This window comes from Amphiura filiformis, chromosome 18 (genome assembly GCF_039555335.1).
Source record: "Amphiura filiformis chromosome 18, Afil_fr2py, whole genome shotgun sequence".
Classification (NCBI taxonomy): Eukaryota; Metazoa; Echinodermata; class Ophiuroidea; order Amphilepidida; family Amphiuridae; genus Amphiura; species Amphiura filiformis.
The window spans coordinates 59,490,583-59,515,745 of NC_092645.1; the positions used below are offsets into that span (position 1 = coordinate 59,490,583).

The 25,163-nt window shown below is 37.5% G+C and overlaps 1 protein-coding gene across 1 annotated transcript; it reads right to left on the reverse strand.

The window, feature by feature from the left end:
* Position 1: 1 nt before the first annotated feature.
* On the reverse strand, positions 2–24,568 carry LOC140138873 (uncharacterized). Its single transcript, XM_072160652.1, has 5 exons — positions 24,516–24,568; positions 8,446–8,553; positions 6,233–6,293; positions 2,805–2,940; positions 2–1,854 (listed from the first exon to the last, which is right to left on the reverse strand). The coding sequence occupies exons 4-5, from the start codon at positions 2,807–2,809 to the stop codon at positions 180–182; spliced, it is 1,680 nt and encodes a 559-aa protein (XP_072016753.1). The 5' UTR covers positions 2,810–2,940; positions 6,233–6,293; positions 8,446–8,553; positions 24,516–24,568; the 3' UTR covers positions 2–179.
* Between the last annotated feature and the right edge of the window lie 595 nt (positions 24,569–25,163).

The following is a 25,163-nucleotide window of genomic DNA, read 5'->3' on the forward strand; positions in this document are numbered from 1 at the left end:
CTGTAATTGACTTTGATTGGACTGTATCAATTGAGTCTGTCCGAGCTGAGGCACGGCCTGGGGTCTTGGTGAGGGGGTCTGTCGAGGATCAGTCTTTTGCAAGTGATTCTGACTTGTTTGTGTATTATTTGTGGTATTGCTTGCAATTGCAGGCAAGATCTGCTGTGGACTTCTTGCAGCTAGCCCTGCTGTTGCTGTAGTTTGATTGTCTGTATTAGGTATTGTTGTAGCTGCTCTGCTGTCATCTGATTTGCATTCGGTGGTAGTGGAATGTTAGCTATAATCTGTTGGCCAGATGAAGTTGTCATAGTCACTTGTTTGTACTGCTGAACCTGCTGCGCTGCACTTTGTTGGGATTGTTGATTTACAACAGCACCTTGCTGATTCCCAGCAGTACTTTGTTGATTCCCAGCAGCACCTTGCTGATTCCCAGCAACAACTTGAGGCAATGCTGCAAGATTCACCTGTGGCACAATTGGCACTGCTCCACCTGCAACCTGTTTGCTAGGTGGCTGAACAACGACGGCCTGCCCATTGCTGGTGACGAAAGTCTGCTGTGTGTATGACACAGCTGGTGTGGTTTGCTGTTGAGCAGTACTAGTTGTAACAGTTGTGACTGATTGAGTCACACTCACAGCTGTTGTTATTGGAATCTGCAGCTTGCTTTTGTCTTTCTCTTTTGATTTCTTTTTTGATTTCTTCTTCTTGGGTGCTGGTTTAGGTTTCACCTCGGGGGTGGTGCTTGGACTTGGAGCTGGTGCAAGAGATGGTTTGGTACTGGATGTATTCACAGTACTTGTGTGTGGTTGCTGTTGACTGGTCGTAGTACTTGATCTTGTCGTCTGTGTCATTACGATGATACTGCCGCGACTAACCCCCATTGTGACGACAGGAACACCAGAGACTTGATTTTGAATGAGGACATTGTGACTGGCCTGTGTCTGCGTTTGCTGGGTTTGTGCTAGGTTTGTAAGTTGTAGTGTCTGTCCAGTAGCCGCTGGTGGTTGCAGCATAATACTGGGCTGGGCTACTGAGCTAGCTACTGATGGCATATGCGGTGCAAGCGCTTGGTATGGTCTGATACTGATCGGCGGTTTAATCACTTGGCTGGCCGTTGTCAATTTGGGTTGAATGTTGGGTGGATTTCTACTTGGCGATCCACCTATGGTCTGATTGCCGACTTTGGTACCTGGCTTCAACGGTTGGCGTATGAGAATGTGCTGTCCAAGTGGGACACTACTTGGGAGAAGGGCCAGCTGGATTGGGGTGCCATTTGGTTGTATTGCTTGCACTATCTGTGGTTGCGGAGGCACAATCTGTATAGTGTTACCACTTTGAATGATGCGGCCGCCTTGTTGTAAAGCAGCTACTTGCTGGGGATTTAAGGCAAGCTGTATGCTGCCACCGCTGGCATTATTTGCCGGCAAGGTGATTGTTGGCTGTTGTTGATGGACAGGTTGGGTGTTTACTTGAGGGCTGACATTACTGACTGGTTGCAATGTTTGTATTGGGGCAGGTGCTGCTACCACTGGTGTTGCTACAGAGCTTGTGGTGAATGATGTTGCTGGCTGCTGCTGGCTGTTTTTGATGTTAAATAATTGCTGTGAGACACTGACATTTGGCACAGATTGGCTACTGGTGATACTAGCTTGAGAAATTGCACTGTTGGATTGGTTATTGTTTGCGTTTGTTGGTAGGGTGGGTTCTACCACAGGCTGATCGTCAAAGAAGGCGTCGTCGTCAGTGATGCCAGCTAGAAGCGACTGCTGACTGGATGGAGTCTTGGATGCCATTGACTGGCATCGGCGTTGGTGACAGGAAGTCAGTTGGTGAAAACAGTTGAGACAAGATGTCCTGTAAAGCAAGCATATCAAATACATTTTGAAATATTTGTTTAAAAAGTCAATTAGATATTAATTATGACAATGAAAGTAAAAATAAAAACACCAGTTCTACGGGCAGACATAACCATGACATGAATGGTCCCACAATGCAGCTTCTGCTCATGTTTAGTTGCAATTGGATTTGAGACCAGATTTTGTATTTTCAGCACATTTTAAAGTTGACCTCAAATGACCTTTGTATATGACCTTGTACACCACCTGGAACACTTAACTCTAACCCTAAACGTAATCAAACCCTTAACCTATAAACTCTAACCCCAATCCATCAGTTTTGCTATTATTAGTAGTACTCATGGAAATCTTTCACCATTTTATTTGTACGTAACTCGAGGGAGGTAAAAAGTTACGTACGCTTTGTACGTAAGTGAAAATGGCGTAACTGGAGGGAGGTAAAAAGTTACGTACGCTTTGTACGTAAGTGAAAATGGCGAAAATTATGGACGGCCCCTAAGATCAGACAAATATTTGAACATTTTCTGTAAAACGTTTTGTGTTTGCTGGGTCTGTGAACCAACAAAAGGCTGCTAAAATCTGGTACAGTCAAAGTAAATCTCAAATTCTACACCTTTGCACAGATCTTCCTATCCCAATTAAACAAGGCTCTCCAGGCAAACACATCTACATGCAATCATAGGGGTGCAATTTTATTGCAGCTTTTTGCCAGAATCAATTGATTCTCATCTACATGTTGTTTACTACAATTTTTACACATATCAATTTTTATTCTCGCAAAACAATTTTAGAATCATTGCAAGAATCGAAGAGAGTACTCATCTGAGGGCCTGCTTGAAAAGCAGTGCTTGTCACTGAAGCAGTATAACCCTCAATAAAGAAAGAATAAATAAATAAATAAATAAATACTAAATGTATGTCAATAGCATCTGAAAAGATGACACTTACATCATGGTCGGTGCTGTTTGCGGCACTTGTATTGACTGTTAGTTCAGGGAACCGTTGATTGCCCAGACTCCCTATGCCCCCGCTGTTTGCTTGGTCTTCCAGTGGGTCTAGGAAATCATCCAATGCATGTGGATCACTGCAAGAATAAAATAGAATCAATAATATTAAGGTGGTACTACACCCCTTGATAAATTTGTGACTATTTTTGTATTTTTCTCAAAAAATAATAACACACTGGTAACAAAAGTTATGTATATTATAGGGCCAAGGAATCCAGATACATGTACTACAGTGGAATTTCTGTGACTCGAGACAAGCGGTACGCTATTTATGATAAGAAAAGAGGTACCACTAGAATGTACCTCATTTCTTAACACATATATAATGAACCACTTGTCTTGAATCACTGAAATTTCAGTGAAGTAATTGGATTCCTTGCCCTATAATATGCATAACTTTTGTTACCAGTGTGTAGTTATTTTTTTGAGAAAAATGCAAAATTAGTCACAAAATTTATCAGGGGGTGTAGTAGCACCTTAAAGACAGTAAATAATAGGTCCAAGTTGGCCAATACAACTTGTCACTGCTGTCTGAGGAGTTTAAGATAAGTGGGATGGAAGGAGTCATATTTTTCCAGTTTTAGTCATTTTAATAAACAAATTCAAAAATATTTCTATAAACATTGATCTTATAGAAAATGAAGCAAATAATCACATTCAGTGTTCGAAATAAGCACTCACTGGGGACAACCATATTGAGCTATGTATTTGTCCCCTGGACAACCACTTATATTTTACCTCTAAAATCATGATTAATATACAAAACTTGAAATTAAATTTTAGACTTTTGACTTCATGTTTGATTGTAATTTGCATCCTTAAGGTTATACAGGATTTTGAACTTTTGTGTAGGCAAATTGGCTGCACGTAGCCACCTAAAATATTTTGTTTTTCAAAAAATAAACATGGCAGGCCTAAAAATCATACTTCATCTTAAAGTTGACACTCTAATGATTATTATTGTAATACTTTTAACGTCATAGCTCATACACAAATGTACTTTGTAAGTGTTTCAATTTGTGTTCAATTTCATGAGCATGAGGTTTTTTGGGAAAGAGGCCAGGAAAATATGGGGAGAGGTCCGATTTCATTGCGATTTCAATACATGTGTTACAAACAAACCAATGAAATAATGTACCTATTTATTCTTTCGATAGGTCCTCCTGATTTAAAACAGTAAGCTTACATGTTCACAGAATGTCAATGAAAATGATGGGGTAAATGTAGTCTTTTTGCAACAACAATATTAATTTAGTGTGCCAATATATTGACACAATTATTCCCTACATTATTTCTTTGAAGTATCAGCTATCACATGCATATCAAAATTTTATGAATCAGCTGCGGGAAACATTAAAAATAATTTATTTCATCTCAGCATATCAGGCCAAATGGTCCAAAATGGAGTTCTGAGATATCCACACATTTAGTTTCAAGTACTCACATTTTCTGCTATTTCACAGTATCAATTCACAATCCCATAATATTTCAGGTGCAGTGCTCCTGTATTACTACTGATAATCCTTACTGCATGGGAAGTATCAATTGATTTTCACAAAACTTGCAGAAATTGACAAATTTCTGCCAAAACTTCCACACTATCTATTATCATGTTCAAACCATGTGCTAACTTGTTTACAATGCTAGTTAGTGTTGCCAGGGCCAAGGTGATAGTACTTATTTTATTGATTTTGTCTAGTATAGTGCTGGTTGAATACTCATGCTCCACTGTGCATATGCTTCAGTGATTTTAGCAATCAAATGAAAATGATAGGGTTGCCAGTTCATGCACTGGAATAATAATCACTATAAGGGGCACATCACTAAATAAATGTCCCATTGAAATACATGTGAAAATACAATAAAGTAACTAGGTGCATAATAATTATGAGTCCTGGGGAGGGTAGAATGGGGAGGGGGAGCAGTTTTTGGCAAAAATTTTACAGTGCATCTTTATAAGGCTTAGGAAACACTACAGAAACATTCAAATCTGCATCATAATATCTAGGCCATTTAAAGTTTCCACATTGGCAAAGTTAGGCTGGCCGAGAGCAGGGCCAGGGAGGATGACAGGAAATGTTGGCATACCTTTTAAAATCTAACCCACGGGCCCCCATGTATATTTGGGATTCCCCCTTCCAAAAAAAATGATAGCCCCTCACACCTTCTCTTTCTTCCATGAGTTACACCAAATGCGGAAGGATTTAGTGTAGTGTACCCATAAAACAAGAACTGTCTTTAAAAAAGAATTAGTGCTGTGGGATATCTAGAGCAAATATTGATACACAAAAATAATTTAAAAAATACTTTGTTGATACAATTTTTTCAATCTACATCTCTGAGATGTTTAATATATACATATACTTCATAAATAAAAAACAAAAGACAAGTTGAGTGGAATTTTCACCCTCCGTAACCTTAAGCGAGATCTATAGACCACACTGCTAGCACATAGTATTATAATATGATGTGATGTCACCTTGTTCAGCATGTCCAGTTCTGAACATTTTTAGTTACCAATGGTGGTAGTGCTTGAGATCTGCATGATCAGAATGGCAAATTTTGAAGCATGTACATGTTTAGCAATTTGTGGCTACGGAGTTTCCAGAACAAACGACACAAACAAATTTGACGTTTACACTCAAAAACATGGCACATTTTGGGGACAACCAAAATGTTTTGAGGACAAGCAGAATTTAAGCTTTGGTTATCCTCGGGACAACCTCCATATTTTCCTTATTTCGGACACTGATCACATTTATATTTACATCTACATGTAGGTTCTTAAGTATAAGAAGTCTCACTCTTCGGCAATCACAACATTATGCCTTTTTATGTTAGGAAAATTATTATCATCATTGACTTTATTTTAAACAAAGTCATATTTGACCATAAAAATGAATAACAACATCTGTGTCTCACTTATTTATTGGAGTTTGACACTTGTAGATTTGTCAAGATTATTTGAGTGATTTGACTTCAAATGGAGTTTTGTCTAGAGTTGCACCCTTAGGATCTGCAAAAGAAGTTTTAAATAGACCTACATCTTATCCCTATTCTGTAACAGTATGTATACACGTAGCCATGATTTTTAAACGGGCCATGATACAAGCACTTCCCATTCATATAATGATGTCGTCAGTCTGTTGCATTGGAAATCAATGTTTCGCTTCAAACTGCCGTACAAGCCAAAATTTTACGAACACAATTGGTCTTTTTCAGGAATGAATAAGAAAATTCAACAAGTGTCAACTTGTAATGTAATAATTATTTTCTTTCAATGGAGTTGTTCGGCAATATATATGCCCTTTAAAAGTGCATATTCTCTCCTCGTCTTGGATTAGACATAAATCTAAATTTAACACTCACCCTATAACATCCAGAAGACATGGTTTGTCATCATCCATGGCCTACATGAATACACACAATGCTGCAAACAAAACAAAATATATGTAATTACCTGTAAATTACAAAACGCCATGACAGAAATCTTTGTAGCATGGAATTTGAGAAAAAAAGGTGAAAGGCTAGACCGTACTGCGAATGGTAAAATGTCACAACCAATGGTGAAAATAAATGGGTTACAGGCAGGGTTCAGTTTATCATGTTGTACTCACTGGACCCGGAAAATATTGTGTGTTAAACTATGTTAACTTCACTGTGTTTTGTTGACATTATTGTAACGTAATATTTGAACAATCTGAAAAAAAAAAAATCGCGTTAGTCAATCTCTTCTACAGTTCCCCTCGTATCGCTGCTCAAACATCTGTGCATGAAATAGTGATGGTGAGCCCCAAGCGATTGCAATAATTGTATGTACATGTAATTAATGAATGAAAAGTTGTTAAAAATATGCCATGAGCCGACTGAGCTAAGTTGGCAAGTATATTTTCTGGTGACATTACAAAAACATGTTTTTGCGGTACTTGTATTTTCAACCACGCAAATATAACCAAATAATTAGATGATTAAAGTACTAGTTTTAAAGTACTAGCAATTTGGACCTACAAATATCAATTTGGGACCTACAAAAATGGGATCTGAATGGGTTCAGTATAAAAAAGTGGACCCGGTTATTTGAGAGCAAACTGTGAACCCTGGTTACAAGTCTTGCTTCAGTCCCATTACTTGCCTACTGTAGCAAAAACCAGACTACACTTTTTGTCCTGAATACTAGCCTGTTACCATATTCTAATTCTATTATTGTACATCTAATTTTATACTTTCCCATTGCTTGTAAAACAAGAACAGAAAATACATTGTGGAATTTGGAATGACACAAAATTCAAAACAAATGAAAAGGAGTGAATTTTAAAATGAGAACTGGAGTGGAACGTGAACAACTATTTAAGCTATAAGAAAAAGGAATAGCTACTGGACAACAAAACATACTTTAGATCCTTAGCCTAGTTTGCAATGTATATGATGTTACCCTGTGGATGTTACCTATATGTGTCAAACATTGTTCAACTGTATTATATGATAGTAGGGTGGTTGCACTGTCCACAATATGCTGTCATATAAACTGCAATGCATGGCTTGCATGTACTGAATCGCCGGATACCTCCCACACATACACTCGGACAGACTAAAGTCCCATCCTGAACATAGTTCAGATGGGACAATAAAGATTTATATAGCACTACTTTCGGGCTCTGTTGCTACTAGTATTAGTATACAATGTACTACTATCAAGAGAGGCTGCAAAGTTAAGTTTTCCGATACAATTTAAAAAAGAGCTATGGTACCAAGGCATGGTACATGGGTAGTATACACAAGGTGCTATAAAACTTTGGTTGCGTTTGGCAAATTTCAATTTGCATAATTAATTAGGGCCACTAATTAGAAAGTTGATTAGGGCCTAATTAATTATGCAAATGGAAATTTGCCAAACACATCCATAGGTTTGTTGCGTTTCATGTGTACTACCCATGTACCAAGTTTCAGTACCATACCTCTTCTAATTGTATCTGAAAACTTAACTTTGCATAATTCATGCATATAATGATATAATTAGAAAATTACTTGGCAACACTGCATGCCAAAATAACAGGCCATATCTCCAGAACCGAATGTCCAATTAAAATACAATTTTCAGTTTTGTAATCAGGAGAGCATGGACTTTCCCATTATATTTAAATTAGAAAAAAATCTATATCCAAATAATAGCGCTACCTTAAGGAAATTAAATAATGGCATTCTCATTTATTTGTATCTTAGGAACGGCTCAACAATTTTTTAAATTAAAAAACTGACGGATACCTTACACTTTGATCTAGAAACAGCTACTACCAGCAACTGTTTCCAAACAATCGCACACAGTGGGATTTCATTGAGAAAGTGCGATCCAGAAGAGTTTTTTCCATGGTGCTGTGTTTGCACCGCGGTATGCATGCAGTGTACTGTGAAACATCCCTCCATAAAATCACAGCAATTTGGCCAAGTTTAGCTTCATGCCCCAAGAATACTATAGCACCCACAGAAATCATTGTTTTAGGAATTATGTGACAGCATATTGTGCACAGTGCAACTGCCCTACTGTGAGGACAAAATAATAACATACAGTTACACACATGACTTACCCTTCAACGGTAGGCTATTGTGTGAATTAAAAACTTCATTGTTGATAGCGTGTGTGTGTCCTTGATCTATCTATGTGGTTCCTTCCCTTGCAAATATTTTCATGCATTCTGGAAAAAAATAAATACAACAAAGTATTGATCAACTTTAATAGAAACTAGAGCAGTTTCCGCAGCATAGCTGAACCATGGGGCTAATCTTTTTTAGAATACCGTATGAGGAGTGTCACCCCAGGTATTATTTGTATTATATTCTTTTCATTTGACACCATTCGGGGGATGTCGTCTTGGCATTTTCAAGATATGAACATTGACCCCAGGTCTTATGAAGAGAGTCACCCCCTGTGGGGAAATTGTTTTTTATTATATTCTTACTTTCTACTCTTTCATTTGGCACCACTTCTGTAGGCAGGCTCTCATCACACACTATAGGGAGCGCTATTTGTCCATAGGGAAGTGGAATGTGCATGTACGGTCTAAAAGTGCTTAACTGTGGGGCTCAATGGAAACTAGAAACGTCACGGTTTTCGACGCAAGGCGTCAAATGGGAGGCCTCCACCATGGGGCGATTTAAATGTGTACAAAGCCATTTTTAGTAATTTGCCCTCAGATGACCTCTGGGTGACCCATTTGACACCACTTGGGGGGAGGTGAGGTGTCATACCTTCTTGGCAATTTACATGAAAAGGAACCAAAATATGAATATTGACCCACGTTTTATGAGAAGTATCACCCCAGTGGGGTCATACCTTCTTGACAATTTTAGATAAAGTGGAAACTCTTTATCACTGAAATTTGTGGGGCCACAAAATTTAGTTTGTCTTATTAGGATTTTGTCTTACCCATCACATATTACATACGGATTCAGTGCCAGGGACCTGAAAATCAAGCTGGTCTTATCAGGTTTTTGTGTCAGTTCCTGCAGGAGGTATATTTGTACGGTAAAACGACGGGAAGAACCGCGGTTCATTTTTATTTAGGGTTAGGTTTAGGGTTAGGGTTTAGGGTTAGGGTTAGGATTAGGGTTCGGGTTAGGGTTGCAGGGAAGAACCACCAGTGTTCGAATTTAGGAAAAATAAATGGTTGTCCCACGGACAACCAGATTACAATTTATGGTTGTCCGTCTAAGTTTTTGGTTGTCCGTAGGCCTACAAATGTGACTTTTGGCTAGATTTATGGTTGTCCGGCGGACAACCGAATCAGTATTTTTGGTTGTCCGGCGACTTTTTTAGTTGTACCGGGCAACCAAAATTTCTAACGCTGAGAACCACGGTTCATTTTTATTTAGGGTTAGGTTTAGGGTTAGGGTTTAGAATTAGGGTTAGAAACAAGCTAGAATCTCCCGAGTGTAAGAGACGAGTTTCAGCCTCTTACACACTATTGCAATTTCGCTCCTATACCTTTGCATTCAATGCATTGGGAACCGCGGTTCTTCCATGCAAAATGGTCGTATTTTATAGTTCCCTGCAGAACTGACACCTTCTCCTACAGGTTTGACGATCATGTGACAATTCGAATCATCATATCAAAATATCACGTGAGCTGTAAAAATATCAATATCGATATCAATACTATTCTTCAATTCAGCCCCAAACCAATTCGCCCATATATGCTAATTCAAACCCTGTATATTGATGTACAAAAAAAGTTTGCCAAATTTTAACTATTTCGTGATTTTCTCCATAACCGTTGTTTTTACACCAAATCTGTATATTTAGATGCCTTGCATTCGGTCACAAACCAATTTGTTGTACTTTGTACACTTAACCCTCTATCTTAAAAACCAACTATCCTAAAGAGTCGTGTGATATGTCGAACTTTTCCTCTGGTCATAAAGAACAAAAAAAAGTAAGCGTTCGCGTATCTGTATGTAGCAGCAATTTGTGGCCCTCACAACACGGGCTTCCGGTGAGCTGCAGGTCCTAGGAAATGGAATATTACTGATAAATATATAAAGATGGCAAAATCAGTAAACCAGTTTAAGTTACAAATAAAGAAAAGTCTAATAAACAATTACATCTAATATTTAGGCATTATTTAATGACCTCACCCATCTCCACCCCAACTATCAATTTCTTCTGTGAACTGTGGAAGGAATGTCTATTGTCTATATGAAATGTTATAAATATTTATATTGGTTCTTTCTTTGCATATTCTTCTCCTCTTTGCACAGCCGCCATCGGCGCTGTGCATTGTTTTTACCGCGTTCTTTCTTCTTCTTCTTCTGTCAACATCATAATCTATGATGTTGACAGAAGAAGAAGAAGACTATAGACTATGTAAAAAGTATCTAAATAGTGCAATTGCACACATTACATCCACATAGTCCATGCAGGTTGTGTCCGATGGCATGTTTTGATGCCAAAATCTGATACACAGTCTTTATGTATGATAGCATCAATTGGCTTTAGGATTGGCTTTGTAGTGATCTGGATTGCCTGAATGTTGTGCAGATTGTACTTTTTAGTTGTATCCATTGATGACCTTAGTTCCTGGAGGATACTGATCTTGATGTCCAAATTCATCTTCATTTTCATGGATTTACCGATTTATTGGATGCAAAAAGGTCTTTAGCATCATGTTGACATTAATTGACTTAAAATAAACAAAAAAGTGCACTCTTAATTACTGGAAAGTACATGTATATATAGGCCCAACAGTTAAAATTATTTGGCTTTTTATAAAATAAATCAATGGACACAAAATCACTATGTATATTATTATTTTCTCTATTATCACCCAGTTTGTCCATACTATACATTCATTTACCTACTTGTCAGTCATAAAACAATAAAGTAGAATGTGTTAGCTTTCTTTTGGTACCAAATTTATAGCCATACACCAAGATTTGACAAAAATATCAACGTTTCTGCAAAATTTTTACTAAAAATGTCAATTTCCCATATAGTTTGTACAGGCGGCCGCCTCCGCCTCCACCCCTGTACTTCAAGCTACAAAAATGTATCACTTCTGGATGGACTATAGCAATGCCACTTTGCAGGAATATGGCATAATAATACAGCTTTCAAATGAGACCATATGCATTGATCTAGCTTTTGTAATTATGAAAATATATGAGATTAACTGAAGCTTGATACCAAAAAGTGTAACATCTCCACCTTTTTGGGTGGCGAGTTTAAAACGTGTGACCCTAATTTAAAATGGCTCGCATTAGATCAATTTAAGGGGTCTTTTAGAGCTGAAATTAAGGGTCTTTCAGTGCGCTGTTTTGGTAAAATTCAGGGGTCTGTGGGGAACTGCGCTGTCCAAAAGCTGGGGTCTCTACCCATATGGCCATTGTGTTAGGTGTCCCCCCTCAAGCATTAAAAGAGAGCAATGTTAAAACAAAAGAGTGTTAGACCTAATATAAACCATAGACCAAATGTTCAACAAGCTTAAAATCAAAATTTGACGGAAATCGTACATTAAAAGGCTTTAATTTTTTTATAACTTTCAGCTGGTCCCGATAATAATAATGACAAGTTTGTAATTTGTATGCGACTGATATTTCATGCATATTAAAAAGAACTAGGCGGTCACCCGTATTTGTCAGTTCTTGGCTGTCTCGATTACCTAGCTGATGGTGACTGAAGTTGAACCCACCAAGTTTCAAGCCCATACAACAGTGTGTACTAATTTGACCTCGGATGACCCCTGGTGACCCCGAAATGACCGTCCCAAAATTTGGCTCTAAATGGTGACTGTACCCACCAAGTTTCATGCCCATACGACAGTCTTTACTAATTTGACCTCAGATGACCCCTAGTGACCCCGACATGACTTTCCAAAAATTTGGCTTTAAATGTTGACTGTACCCACCAAGTTTCATGCCCATTTGACAGTTTTTACTAATTTGACCTCAGATGACCCCTGGATGACCTAGAGTGACCCTGACCCACTAACCAATACAAAATTGTTTTGTCTCGGCTCAAGATGCACCCACCCACCAAGTTTGAGGAACGTGCAACCCCTAAAGCAAGATTTCACCCCCCCCCCCAAAAAAAAGTAAAGAAAACATAGAGGCAGTACTTATTTTATTTTTTCAGACACTGCTTTTTTATGAGCTCACTTGACCGGACTGTCACTAAAATACACAAATATTTTGTCATAAATCAGCTTAAAAGGTCCATATAGTGAATGGTTTAAGTAGTAAGGCCAAATAAAAAAATAAACATGTTTCACGTCCCTCCTGCTTCCTTTTTTGAGGTTTCTTCAATAACTTTTTTTATTTTTAAAAATTCAGTTATAACTTTTCAAAAAATATGTCTAGGAAGTAGGGATGCTTTCTATTGCCTTGCTAATATACAAGAAACACTTTTGGAAGGTTTTATGATAATTAGAGGGGGGGCTACCTCTCAGAACAACAAATAAAAAGAGGCCTCCTCCTTTTTCCAGGCATTATTGTATGTATCAGGGTTCACAGTTTGCTCTCAATTAACGAAAAGGGGTATAATCCTTCTTGTCTTCCATGAGCAACCGCGTCACATCGGGTATAATCTTCCTTCCAGGAGCAACCACTGTGCATGATTGACGGGCTATTCCATTGCTCGTAATAGGGTAGTGTATTTAAGCGGGACAATGCTGGATGGTGCACTTGCAGCAAGGCGGTGTGACTTTCGCCAACGACTTGGCATGTGGTTGTTGGTGTAGGGGTGTGGGGGTGTGTGTATTGGGGGAGGGGGGCGTGTTGTCCGAGATGTTAGGAATTATTTAATAAGGCCAAGTAAAATAAAAAACATGTTTCACGTCCGGGTTTTTGAAAAAAAGGAGGGGGCTTTTTATTTTTTATCGCAAAATCGGTGTAAATACCCATAATTAGAGCTGTTTTAGCGCATACAATAATGCCTGGAAAAAGGAGGAGGCCTCTTTTTATTTGTTGTTCTGAGAGATAGGCCCCCTCTAACTATCACAAAACCTTATAAAAGTGTTTGTTGTATATTAGTAGGTATGTCACAGTGGCTGCACAATAATTCTGTCATACTGTGCACGCATACATAACAGTGAATCAAAAAGCGCGCGGATCAAAGTTGGCCAATTTTTGAAAACATACATGTCAAAAAACGATTTCCTCGTTATGTTTCATTGATCACAATAATTTGTCTTTTTAATATATGGTAGGTGAAATATTTCCTAAATCACTATCACCTCCGCCGAAATTAAACACTGCCTAGTTTAAGAGTTAAGACCTGTTTTATGAATTTTTTTAGATCGTCCATAAATCAATAAACATAGGTCTCTCGAAATAGAGGACCTAGTACCACCGGTCTGAAATACCAGTGTTTGTTATCATGTATTTTTTTTTTTTTTTTTTTGAGTGAAACACTTCCCTATACCAATTGAAAACTTCGGTGCACTTAGGCAATTAACTGCAGTTTCTTTATTCAACATCACAGCAGGTTCATATTTGACAAAATCATGCTGTATGAATAAAACATAAATAAAACATTGAAAAAAGTAAAAATTACATATGCTTAATTAACATAAGAATGGCATAAATATATAATTAGATGTAATTAGCTAATTTGCATAATTAATGACTTTTTGTGTATTTTTTGTTACCAAATGAAAGAACTTTGGGTACTTATGTGTGCAAAAAAAAACCGCATCCTCATATCATGTACGGTTCTCTGTTGGCATTATTTGTGCATATTAATTAGCTGGACTTAGTCATTTTTTAAGCTTTTATTTGTCTGCAGATTGGTCAAAATGGCTAAAATTGTATATTTGGTGGATTTATTACATTTATTCGAGGAGAGATTTTTAATCTTGTTTTCTTTAACGAAGTCCGGAAAGATATGCAATTAATCTGTGATACTTAAATCAATGCTACCTTTTCAAGTAAGTGTCCGAATAAGCATTACAAATCCCAAAAATTACCATTTTGCCATTTATAGCAATTTGTGGCAGGTTTTCACCCGATTTCGGGTATCTTCAAGTTGACGTTACATCACTTTGCATTATCCGATTTCAATTCTGTTTTTGTTTTTGAAGCATTCATAACGATGATTCAATTAAAAGCGTCAAATAACATGTTTCTGCTGCGCTTATTTTTGGGGTGATATACCTAATATTAGCAAGGCTATAGAAAGCATCTCTACTTCCTAGACATATTTTTTGAAAAGTTATAACTGAATTTCAAAAATAAAAATAAAATTGAAGAAACCTCAAAAAAGGAAGCGGGAGGGGAAGTGAAACATGTTTTATTTTTTATTTGGCCTAATAGTGATTAATATTGGAAGAACGTTTTAAACTTTAATTTAAGATATCATATACGATTTTATACTATTTTAGATTTTTAATTAATAACAAAATAATAAAATAGCATTTAAAATTATATTAATAGGCCTATTTATTATCGCATACGCTTGGCATGCCATGGTAACAATAAAAAAAAATGGCACACTTTCCGATGAAAATTTGGGAAACAAATTAATTTTAAAAAAATAAATAAATACAATCTTTCTTAAAACCAAATTTTCATGAAATTGAGGGCCATCAATAAACCAAAATGCACCCGAATCTGTCGCACATCCCGTAGTAGGCCTACCCTCCTTTCCACCCCGTTGCTAAAACTAGGCGTGTAATATAACCGCCACGAGTATTTTTTTTTACCTGTAGGCAAGCTCACCCCTACAGTCGCAATAGTTCTAGCCCAGATAGCTTTTAACTCACGCCTACTAATAACGTACTTTCATCAAGTGATGGCGCTATAAGGTTTACCACGGAAGCTGTTTGGTTTACCGTGGAAGAAGATTATACCCTATATGCAATTAACCGGGTCCACTTTTTTATGCTGGACCCATTCAGATCCCATTTAGTTGAAATTTGCGGGTCCCAAATTGATTTTTGTGGGTCCAAATTGTACTTATGTACGAAACTTCAGAAACACCCGGAAATGTATTTTCAGTACTGGCAAACGATAAATATGAAAGTATGCAGAATTCGGCACCCAAAACTTACCAAAGTCGAGTCAAATTACTGGGTAAAAAGAGACTATCCGCGATCGGCCAACTTTCTCATAAAGAACTACAATTACTACCTAATAACATGCACTACTTTAAATCATCTAATTATTTGGTTATATTTGCTCAGTTGAAATATACAACTACCACAAAAATGTGTTTTCGCGATGTCACCAGGAATTTACCCTGTTTTATTAAGGGGGCGCAACACTAAATCACTACGCATTTTATGTAAGAACGAAATTTGGCTAATATAGTCTATAGTGAGTATGAGATTTTAGCGACCATATCTACCGACATGTTCACTTTAAATCACTCAATATCAGCTCATATGAATTAGACAAGTGTCTTCAATGATAACATGCAGAAAAAACCGGACATTTTATCTCAAAAGCAATTCTCTGTGGCGGATGAAGACAACTTCCGATTTTGAAATGTGAGTGGTGAATTTAGTATATTTTTAGGCCATATTTTTTGTATTGCGTAATAGCGAAAAAAGTCAACGGTCATCGATATATGCCGACAAAAGTTTTGGAATCTACAGAAACAGAGCTTTAATTTGATACCAAATTTATTTTGCCAAAGTATTGCAGGGACGCCAGGAATGGCGCTCGAAGTAGGCCAAAATCACACGTTATCCTATGGGACGCTTATTTAGTGTTGCGCCCCCTTATTGTAACGGCCGTCATTATGAACGCGTTCTTTTTACATTCTTCGCGTAAAATAAGAAATGCGCGTCATGAAATGTGTTCTGTTTCAATCATGATGATAAACAAGAATTACGAAAAGTCACCCTGATGAATTATAATTGGGAAAAATGCTTTATTGGCCGAAAGCAGGCGCCTGCAAAGTCTAGAAATTGTATCCAAAAATCTTCAAAAAGGCTCAAAATGGGTTTTAAAGTTAATAGGCATTGTTAATCTGCATGAAGCCGTTTTGCTGCATATTCAGTAGGCCTATGCAAAAAGATCATAATTGTTACTACTGAAACAGGGGGGGTGTTTGTACTTCACACTCATTAACAAGTGCTTTCCAAAACAAAATGGCAAGACAGATAATCTAGAAAAGAAATTAAACTTGGTTCAAAGACGTGCTTAAATTGTTGTCTGTCACTAGTTTTAGTGAGTTTTGTGCAAACTCTCAGCATATTGGAGGAAAAGTCGAAATATTCGATTTTCCGCGTTCTAAACACTGATCTTTAAAACAACATATCTCTTGAACGAAATGTCGCAGAGACATGAAATTTTCGGTGTTGAGCTACAAATTTTCTCTAATTTAATTAATAAGTGACAAATGTGGATTTTGAAAACTTTTAAATCCTTATAAGGGCGCAACACTAAATCACTCGCATTTTATGTAAGAACGAAATTGCTAATATAGTCCATAGTGAGTATGAGATTGTAGCGACCATATCTACCGACATGTTCACTTTAAATCACTCAATATCAGCTCATATGAATTCGACAAGTGTCTTCAATGATAACATGCAGAAAAAACCGGACATTTTATCTCAAAAGCAATTCTCTGTGGCGGATGAAGACAACTTCCGATTTTGAAATGTGAGTGGTGAATTTAGTATATTTTAGGCCATATTTTTTGTACCGCTTGAAATAGCGAAAAAAAGTCAACGGTCATCGATATATGCCGACAAAAGTTTTGGAATCTACAGAAACAGAGCTTTAATTTGATACCAAATTTATTTTGCCAAGTATTGCAGGGACGCCAGGAATGGCGCTCGAAGTAGGCCAAAATCACACGTTATCCTATGGGACGCTTATTTAGTGTTGCGCCCCCTTGACAGTATTATTGTAACATAATATTTGCACGATCCGAACAAAATATCGCAAGTCAACCTCTTCCAGAGTTCCCCTCGTATCACTGATCAAATATCTCATCTGTGCATGAAATAGCGATGAGGTGTGTATCATGTTGCAGCGATATTTGTAATTGTACATGTATGTAATTTATGAATGAAAAGTTGTTTAAAAATGTGCTGTGAGCTGATTGAGAGCCGGGTTATCGCACAATGACGATCTATGATGACATTTTCTATTTTTTCTTGGATGGGATTTTTTCCGGGTCCAAGCACAGCCTGCTGGACCCATTCAGGTTACATAATCTTACTTTTTACCGGGTCCAGTGAGTTCAAAAGGCGTCCTGGACGCGAAAACGCGATAAACTGTGACCCCTGGTATGTATACGCTAAAACAGCTTTAATTATGGGTATTTACACCGATTTTGCAATAAAAATAGAAAATAACAAGCCCTCTCTTCCTCATTTTTTTTCAAAACCCAGATGTGAAACATGTTTTTTATTTTACTTGGCCTAAATAGAGTATATTACTTGTGTTGTTACTTGGATATGCCAGAAAATGGACCGTTTTTGTAAACTCGGGCTAGAAAATCAAGTCAAACTAAGTTGTAATGGTTGTCGAATTCTGCTACCATGCGGTACAGAAATAAGATTTTCGTGGTAGAAATGAATATTTTAAAAGCGAGAATATTAGAATATCTCCACAACTATCAACCCTAAACTAGCAAAAGTATACATTTTTGGAAAGCTGAAGGCAAAAGCCATTTAAATATACACATTTCAACTCATTGTACAGGGTGACCTTGAAGTTATACAGGGTGGAATAAAAAAAATCCAAATAAAAAATGGGTCACTTAATGCATTGCTTATTACTAACTTGCAGTTATAAACTGAAAGTAAACAACATTGATTTGGTTAGATGTTAGGGGGAGCCTACTGACTTTGGAAGAAAAAAAATCACAGCTGTTTGGTAATCTCGAATACAGGGTGTCCCAAAATATGTTTAAATTTTTTACAATTCAACATATTTTGAACTGAAACATTTTACCCCTAACCCATAAAAAAAAAAAGTAAGTGCATATTTAAATTCCTCATCAAATTTCCTCTCAGAAAATGTAAACTTTGACTATGATAGCAAGGATTCTCGAGTACTAATATACTATAGGATAAGCCACTCGTTTGCGCAAACGAAGTCAGTCATTCAGCCTATGCGCTTTCATGCATGTGATGGCATGGCTGTGTAGGAGTGTATTTTCTGTGGAAGAGTTGATGCATGTTTACGCCATCGCTTTCAAAAAAAAAAATTAAATGGCGAAAACGGCGAACATTTGGTCGAATTTTTCCATTACTATCATATCGTGAAAAACCAAATAGCTGAGGAGTTAGCTCAATATGGTAGGAAAATATTATAACCGAGGACCCCATGACGAGACTGGCTAAATAAGCTGTATTTTTGCGGAAAGGGTCCGAATAATTGGCAGTCGATGGGCGCCATCTTGGAAAAATAGCTCGAAATAGACTTCCTCGACAGTCGTTCAAGATTGAGGAAATTTTAACCTGACGATTAGCCAATCAAATTTTGCACACTCAAATGCCCTAGCAACTGTCAATCAAATACAGGATAAGTCCTTTTGACCAAACGCGCATCATAGCCGTTCACAAGTACGTAAGTTTTAGGCTGCCCACTGGATTGCATAGCAACCGCATAGTAACCGCAATCAATGTCAATCAAACTGCCGTGAAGTGACTTCACTTTTTATACAGGGATTGAATACGAGTGTCACAGCCCTGATGATAGGATAAGTAATTAAAAATTTAGGGCAACTTTTAGATTTTGAAGACATCCGCATTGCTTACTACAGTGTTTAATATGAAAACAGGTAGTTTTGCACATAAAAGTTTGCATTTCATTAAGGCCGGGGTCGACATGCCTACATCGGCACGTATCCCGACATGTCGACACCAAAAAAATTCTAAAAATTTTTTTTTAATTTTCAAAAAAATTTTTGGCCAGAAAAGCAGTCAGGGACACATTGAATTAGTATGCATTGCTAGAGTCAATAGAAGCAAAAGTAATTAAAATTTACAAATTTATCCAACTTTGTAAAAAAAAGGCATTTTTTTTGAGTAGCAGTATTTCTCTGGTTTCTTGAATAACAAGTCATTTTGAGCCTATAACTTGCTTTTCTGGCTAAAAATATTTTTTGAAAATTTATAATTTTTTTAAATTTTTTTTTAAAAGATTTTTTTTATGTCTGTCGACACACTGTCGGCGACGCCGGTGTATCTAATTATATCGACATGTCGACATTAAAAAACGGTGCCGACCCCAGCCCTACATTTCATAGACTAAACCAATCATAAAGAGTTCAAAATGATTAAAAACGATCACGAGAGCCAACTTCGGTACGCACAGTTATTTGCGTCGAGCGTACTACACAAAGACCGGCGCAAACACAGCTTTTGAGAATTGACCAATCACACGGTCGTTGATGCTAAGCATAAGCAAGGTCAAGGTTCGGTCATGCGATCGTGTTATTCTATGAAAAGTACGCGGGTCAACAAAGAAGGTACATCCTCTCATGATCGAGAATTTGTTATTTTGGCTATAGCAGAATAAATAATCTTTCAAAAGAGCTCTTAACCATGTCTGTAGCCCATATGGATGCAAAGGTATGTGACGTGTCATGTCAAAAGGAGACACTTTTGGGCAGGTTATGAATTTTGAGGTTTTTACATATCTTAAATATATAGTGATATTTTGCTCCACAACGCCGTTTTCCCAAATGAATTTGGACATTCCTAAGCAAATATATTGAGTTCGGAAGTTATGGTATTATATAATTGGAAATTGAGATATCGGCCTTTAAAAATATTATTGACAATGTTGAGAGTGGGAATTAACTTGAAAAATGTCTAAAAAAATACAAGATGCCAGTTACATTACGGTCTGAAACTATCAGACAATATTTTTAACATTAATAACATCACAAATTAGCAACAAACCCAAATTGTGAAAAAATCACCCACCAGCAGATTTTTGGCTATTTCTCCATTTACGATCCTGCCCAAAAGTGTCTCCTTTTGACATGACACGTCACATATGATCAGTTGATTCAACACGCACACACAAAATCTTTATTTCCCATAGACTTTACACATACCGCCACCGCCTCATCCGCCACCGCCTCATCCCCCACCTCAGTCATTCTGAACTCAAACTTAGCTGATAAACAATTATCCTTTGGAGGTCTGTTAGGGCACACATTTAGCTACAACATGACACCAAACACACTTCAATACCTTTTGTTTAAGCAGAGATATAACAATTTGAACGAGTCTCGATTTGGAAAAGCATAACAAAACCACCATTTTTGGGTGGCAAGTTCAAAACGCGTGGCCACCCTTTTAAATCATGTTCAACTGAAAACCTGTCACACGGGCCAGTTCAGGACATCGTAAAGACAAGTCTGCCGTGTATAGCCACTGACAACCATGACAACAGGCCACACGGGCCAGCCAGACCACCGTCCAACTGGCCCCTGGACCCGCGCCAAATTCGAGCCCTGATTTACACCATCCGGGGATGCACAATACAAAACAAATATTTTTGTGGTCATTTTTTGGTGCATAGTACTCTCGTTAAGATCAAAAAGAGCGAACTAGATCCGTTTTTTGACCACATTAACTCTGTTGACAGCAACATCAAGTTCACCCAAGAAGGTGCGGACAATAACCAGTTACCCTTTTTGGATTGTTTGGTCAAAATTCAGTCAGACGGCACTCTCACAACATCAGTATATAGGAAAGCCACACATACGGACCAATACTTACAGTTTGATTCCCATCATCCACTTATCCACAAACTCGGTGTGATCAAAACGCTCTTTCACCGCGCGGAGACCATCCGTCAGCGGACGAAGCTAAAGCTGGTGAACGCGAACATCTGAAGTCGGCCTTAGGTACCTGTGGGTACAAGGACTGGACGTTCCAAAAAGCGTTGAAACCGCAAAAGGACCAAACATCGTCCAAACAATCTTCCACCACCGCTTCGAGCACCCGCAAGTTCGGGATTACTATCCCTTATGTCTCAGATGTTTCTGAGAAGTTAAAGAGGATTTTCGGACAGCACCAGATCCCGGTCTCATTAAAACCCTGTAACACTCTGAGACAAAAGTTAGTCCATCCGAAGGATAAGATCCCGCAACGCAAACAAAGCAATATTGTTTATGCGATTAACTGCCAGGATTCGGACTGTGAGAACTACTACATAGGGGAGACAAAACAACCTCTCCACAAGCGCATGTATCAACATCGCCGCCCTAGTTCAACAGGACTTAACGACTCTGCGGTATACACGCACCTCAAAGCAGCCAAACACAACTTTGAGGACAAGGACGTTATTGTGCTTGATAAAGAACACAGGTGGTATGAAAGAGGGGTGAAAGAAGCGATATATGTTCGCAGGGAGGAGCCAACCTTGAATCATGGAGGGGGCTACGCCACAACTTGTCCAAGAGTTACGAACCGACCATCAGGAAGATCCTCGACGACTCTCGTGTGGCGCCACTTCTACCATCGTGGCGTCACAGGTCAAGAATACAGAGCCAATTCAAGATCACTCGCCTGATGATGCGTCATGGATATGACGTGATACCGTAGCCATCATAAATAGTAAGTCCAGTTGAATAGAATTATAATTTAGTCAACTGCATAGTACTTTGTTGAAAAATTAAGTTGCGCAATTCAATTTGAATATTTAAGGCCCTTCACAATTGATTCCGAGTTTACTGTTCGAGATTTTAAAAATAGGACGAGGTGACTTAATTTTTCTTTATTTAGTATTAGTTATCACAACCAATTGTGACATGATCAAGGGGAATGATGAGTCACATGTCGACCCTGGTCGAAAATGAGTTTTATATACATTTCTTAAAGAGGACATTTAGAGATTTCAGAAACTGAAAACCCCATGTTAATACGACTTTTCGTTAGGAAGTTATGTCAATTTATCAATCGATGAAAACAGTATAAAACAAAAGAATTTAAACACTTTCTTTGCCAATATCTCAAAATCAATATAGCGACATCCGACTCATTTCCCTTGATCGTGTCACAATTATCAACCCATTTTGACTGGAGCCGGCATTTATAATTATTTTATTACTATGCTTACTTTTACACGTAGTATAAGGTGCTATGCTGTTTGTTTTTCTATTCATCATTATTGTTGATATGATTCATGTTAGAAAGTAGCAAGTAAGTCATTAAAAGCAATTAGATAAAATGCAAAATATAAATAAAATAATTAAATATTTTGCAATTTTCAATTTTGGACGTGGGCGGTTATAGCCAGAATATTAAAATTCTCGATCATGAGAGCCAACTTGGGTACGGTACGCAGTTATTTGCATCGAGCGTACTACGCAAAAACACAGCTTTTAAGAATTGACCAATCACACTGTCGTTGCTAGGCAAGGTCAATTTTCGGTTCATGCAGGTCTTGCTATTCTATGAAAAGTACGCAGACGCAGAAGGTACATCCTCTCATGATCGAGCATTTGTTATTTTGGCTATAACAGTAAACCAAGAATTGATTGTGAAGAGTAAAAATCAACAATGTCATGATCATGAAGTCTTCATGTCTGTTTTCTCGAGCAACAAATAAAGCTTGGGTGCTGAATTTTTAGCACATGAGTGTATGGCAGAGTCACAAATCTGGGGAGATATTAATATGGCTCTCCCCTTATTCCGATCTTTTGTTCATACATACTCGCTATATAACGGCGCGCGTGATTGGTCGAGAGCCGGGCATAAACAGCGTTTATGCCGGTGTCCGGATGTGAGATCGCCGGGTAGGGAAAATGACGGAAAATCATGTTTTTTAATGTTACTTGTAATTTTTTGTTATTATTTTGATGAAATAAGAATCACAAAATGTTCTGGTATGTATGAACGGGGTTCATTCATAAGCGGCCCCTCGGGCATAAACAACCGTTAGTCATGAAAATATATGAATGAACCCTAATTTATTCACTGCAAGCTTCCTAAATGAATTTTTTCACGTCAAGAACACTAAAATATTTAGATTATTACACTTTTAGTTTACCAAATGCTTTTCGTATTCTTTGGTTCACAAACACGGGCAAAATTTCATAAGGCATGCACAGCTGATGGGAAACAAGAAATGAAGTTTCATATTTTTATAGGCCTAATACCCTTGGATATAAAAGTATGATGAATGCCAGCTATTTTCTAGTATGTGATTGTTCATAAAAATTTAAGGTTGAAAAGATAAATCAAACAATTATAATCAAGATGAGACCATCTGGAATGAAAAATACTAACTACAACTAAGCCTTAGTCTAAGGTCCAACCCCGGGGTCCAATTCCTTAAATTAGTACTAGTACTAGTAGTAGTCCAGGAAAATAATTTTTACTACATGTAGTCCTATTAAAATAAAGATTTTTAGTACACAGAAAATTGACCATGCTACTGAAATTGAATGAGGAAATAAAAACAAATGGCAATAGATCCTAAATTTAAATGTTAATACAGAATTAAATAATTATATTAAATAGGCCCAATAAATAAACTATTTTTATACTATTGTTTACCATCCATGCATACCAATTACCATGAGTATGTATTGTAATTTGTATCTGGTAGAGGACTTTTATACACAAATAAATGGTAGGGTATCTGACCACAGTACATGAATTATGGTATTATTGCATTGCATGTTGATGTGCCTGTCAATACTGACTACTGAGTCACACAGACAAAGCACACGTTATGTACTGTAGTGTATAGTATAGGCATTGAGTATAATGGGCCATGGCACACCACCGAATGGAATTTTTAAAGTCTAAATTCAACTGTTTTGGGGCGTCACGATCGTTCAATCGCCCGGCAAAATCCAACGGCACATCACTCCACAATGTTCTGAGAAATACATAGCTTATAGACCGACTCATTACTGTGGGAAGCTATGGGGAAAGCAAGCTGTTCGGACAGCCTTAAATGACTTGCCATATTCCCTTCGTACAACCCTGGGAAGTTGCTGTATATTGCGAGCTCTGTATATTTTATCATAGACCTGCCATAACAAATTGCATTACTGCACCGGTTCGGGCACAATCTCCACTACACGTACGTATCGCTCAAAATTGCATTCGATATTTTGTTCGTGGAAACGAAAAGGTTTAAAATTTCCATTCTTTGCGTTCTGGAGCAAGGTTAGGGCCCGTTTTACCTCTAAATTTTATCAGAAAATAATATTCAGGATTGCACTCACCGTCATGTAGAGAGCTCTTCCAGTGTATATAATAGGACTATTTTAATAACAAAGCAGCGGATTGGTCAAATAAAAGACACAAAGTAATTAGCATAAGCCGTCTACCAATGAAAACTCTTGATTCAGTAAAAGGTGATATACTTTGTGTGATTACACGTGGGGTTTCCAAGTTTGGCAAACAAGGGCAATTATTTTGACGGTGATAGATTTTCCCATTTATACAATAGGGGTGTAAAATTAGTTATTGTATGCCAGAATTTCAGACAGTCAAGACATGCTGCTCGAATATACCATGTATATGGCAATTTCAAGACAATTACCCCAGCAACTATGCATTTTGAAATACATGAAATGCTCAGGTATTATTCAAAAGTTAAATTGACCAAAACATTAAAAAATATAGTATTTGCAAAAAAGGAGTTGTGGGTTGGAACCCAACATCCATGCATTTACATTGATTTCAAAACATGCAAATCATCTTGAGCCTACAATATAAATTAGGCTTCATTGTGTGTCCAATATATGCTGCAGTGAAGCCGGGCATTGAAGCTGGATCCAACAAGAACCGTGACAATTTTTTTACAAGCCAGATCCAGGGCCAGATCAAGCAAAATGTTAGCTCCGCCCTCTTCCTTTCTGTAATACACA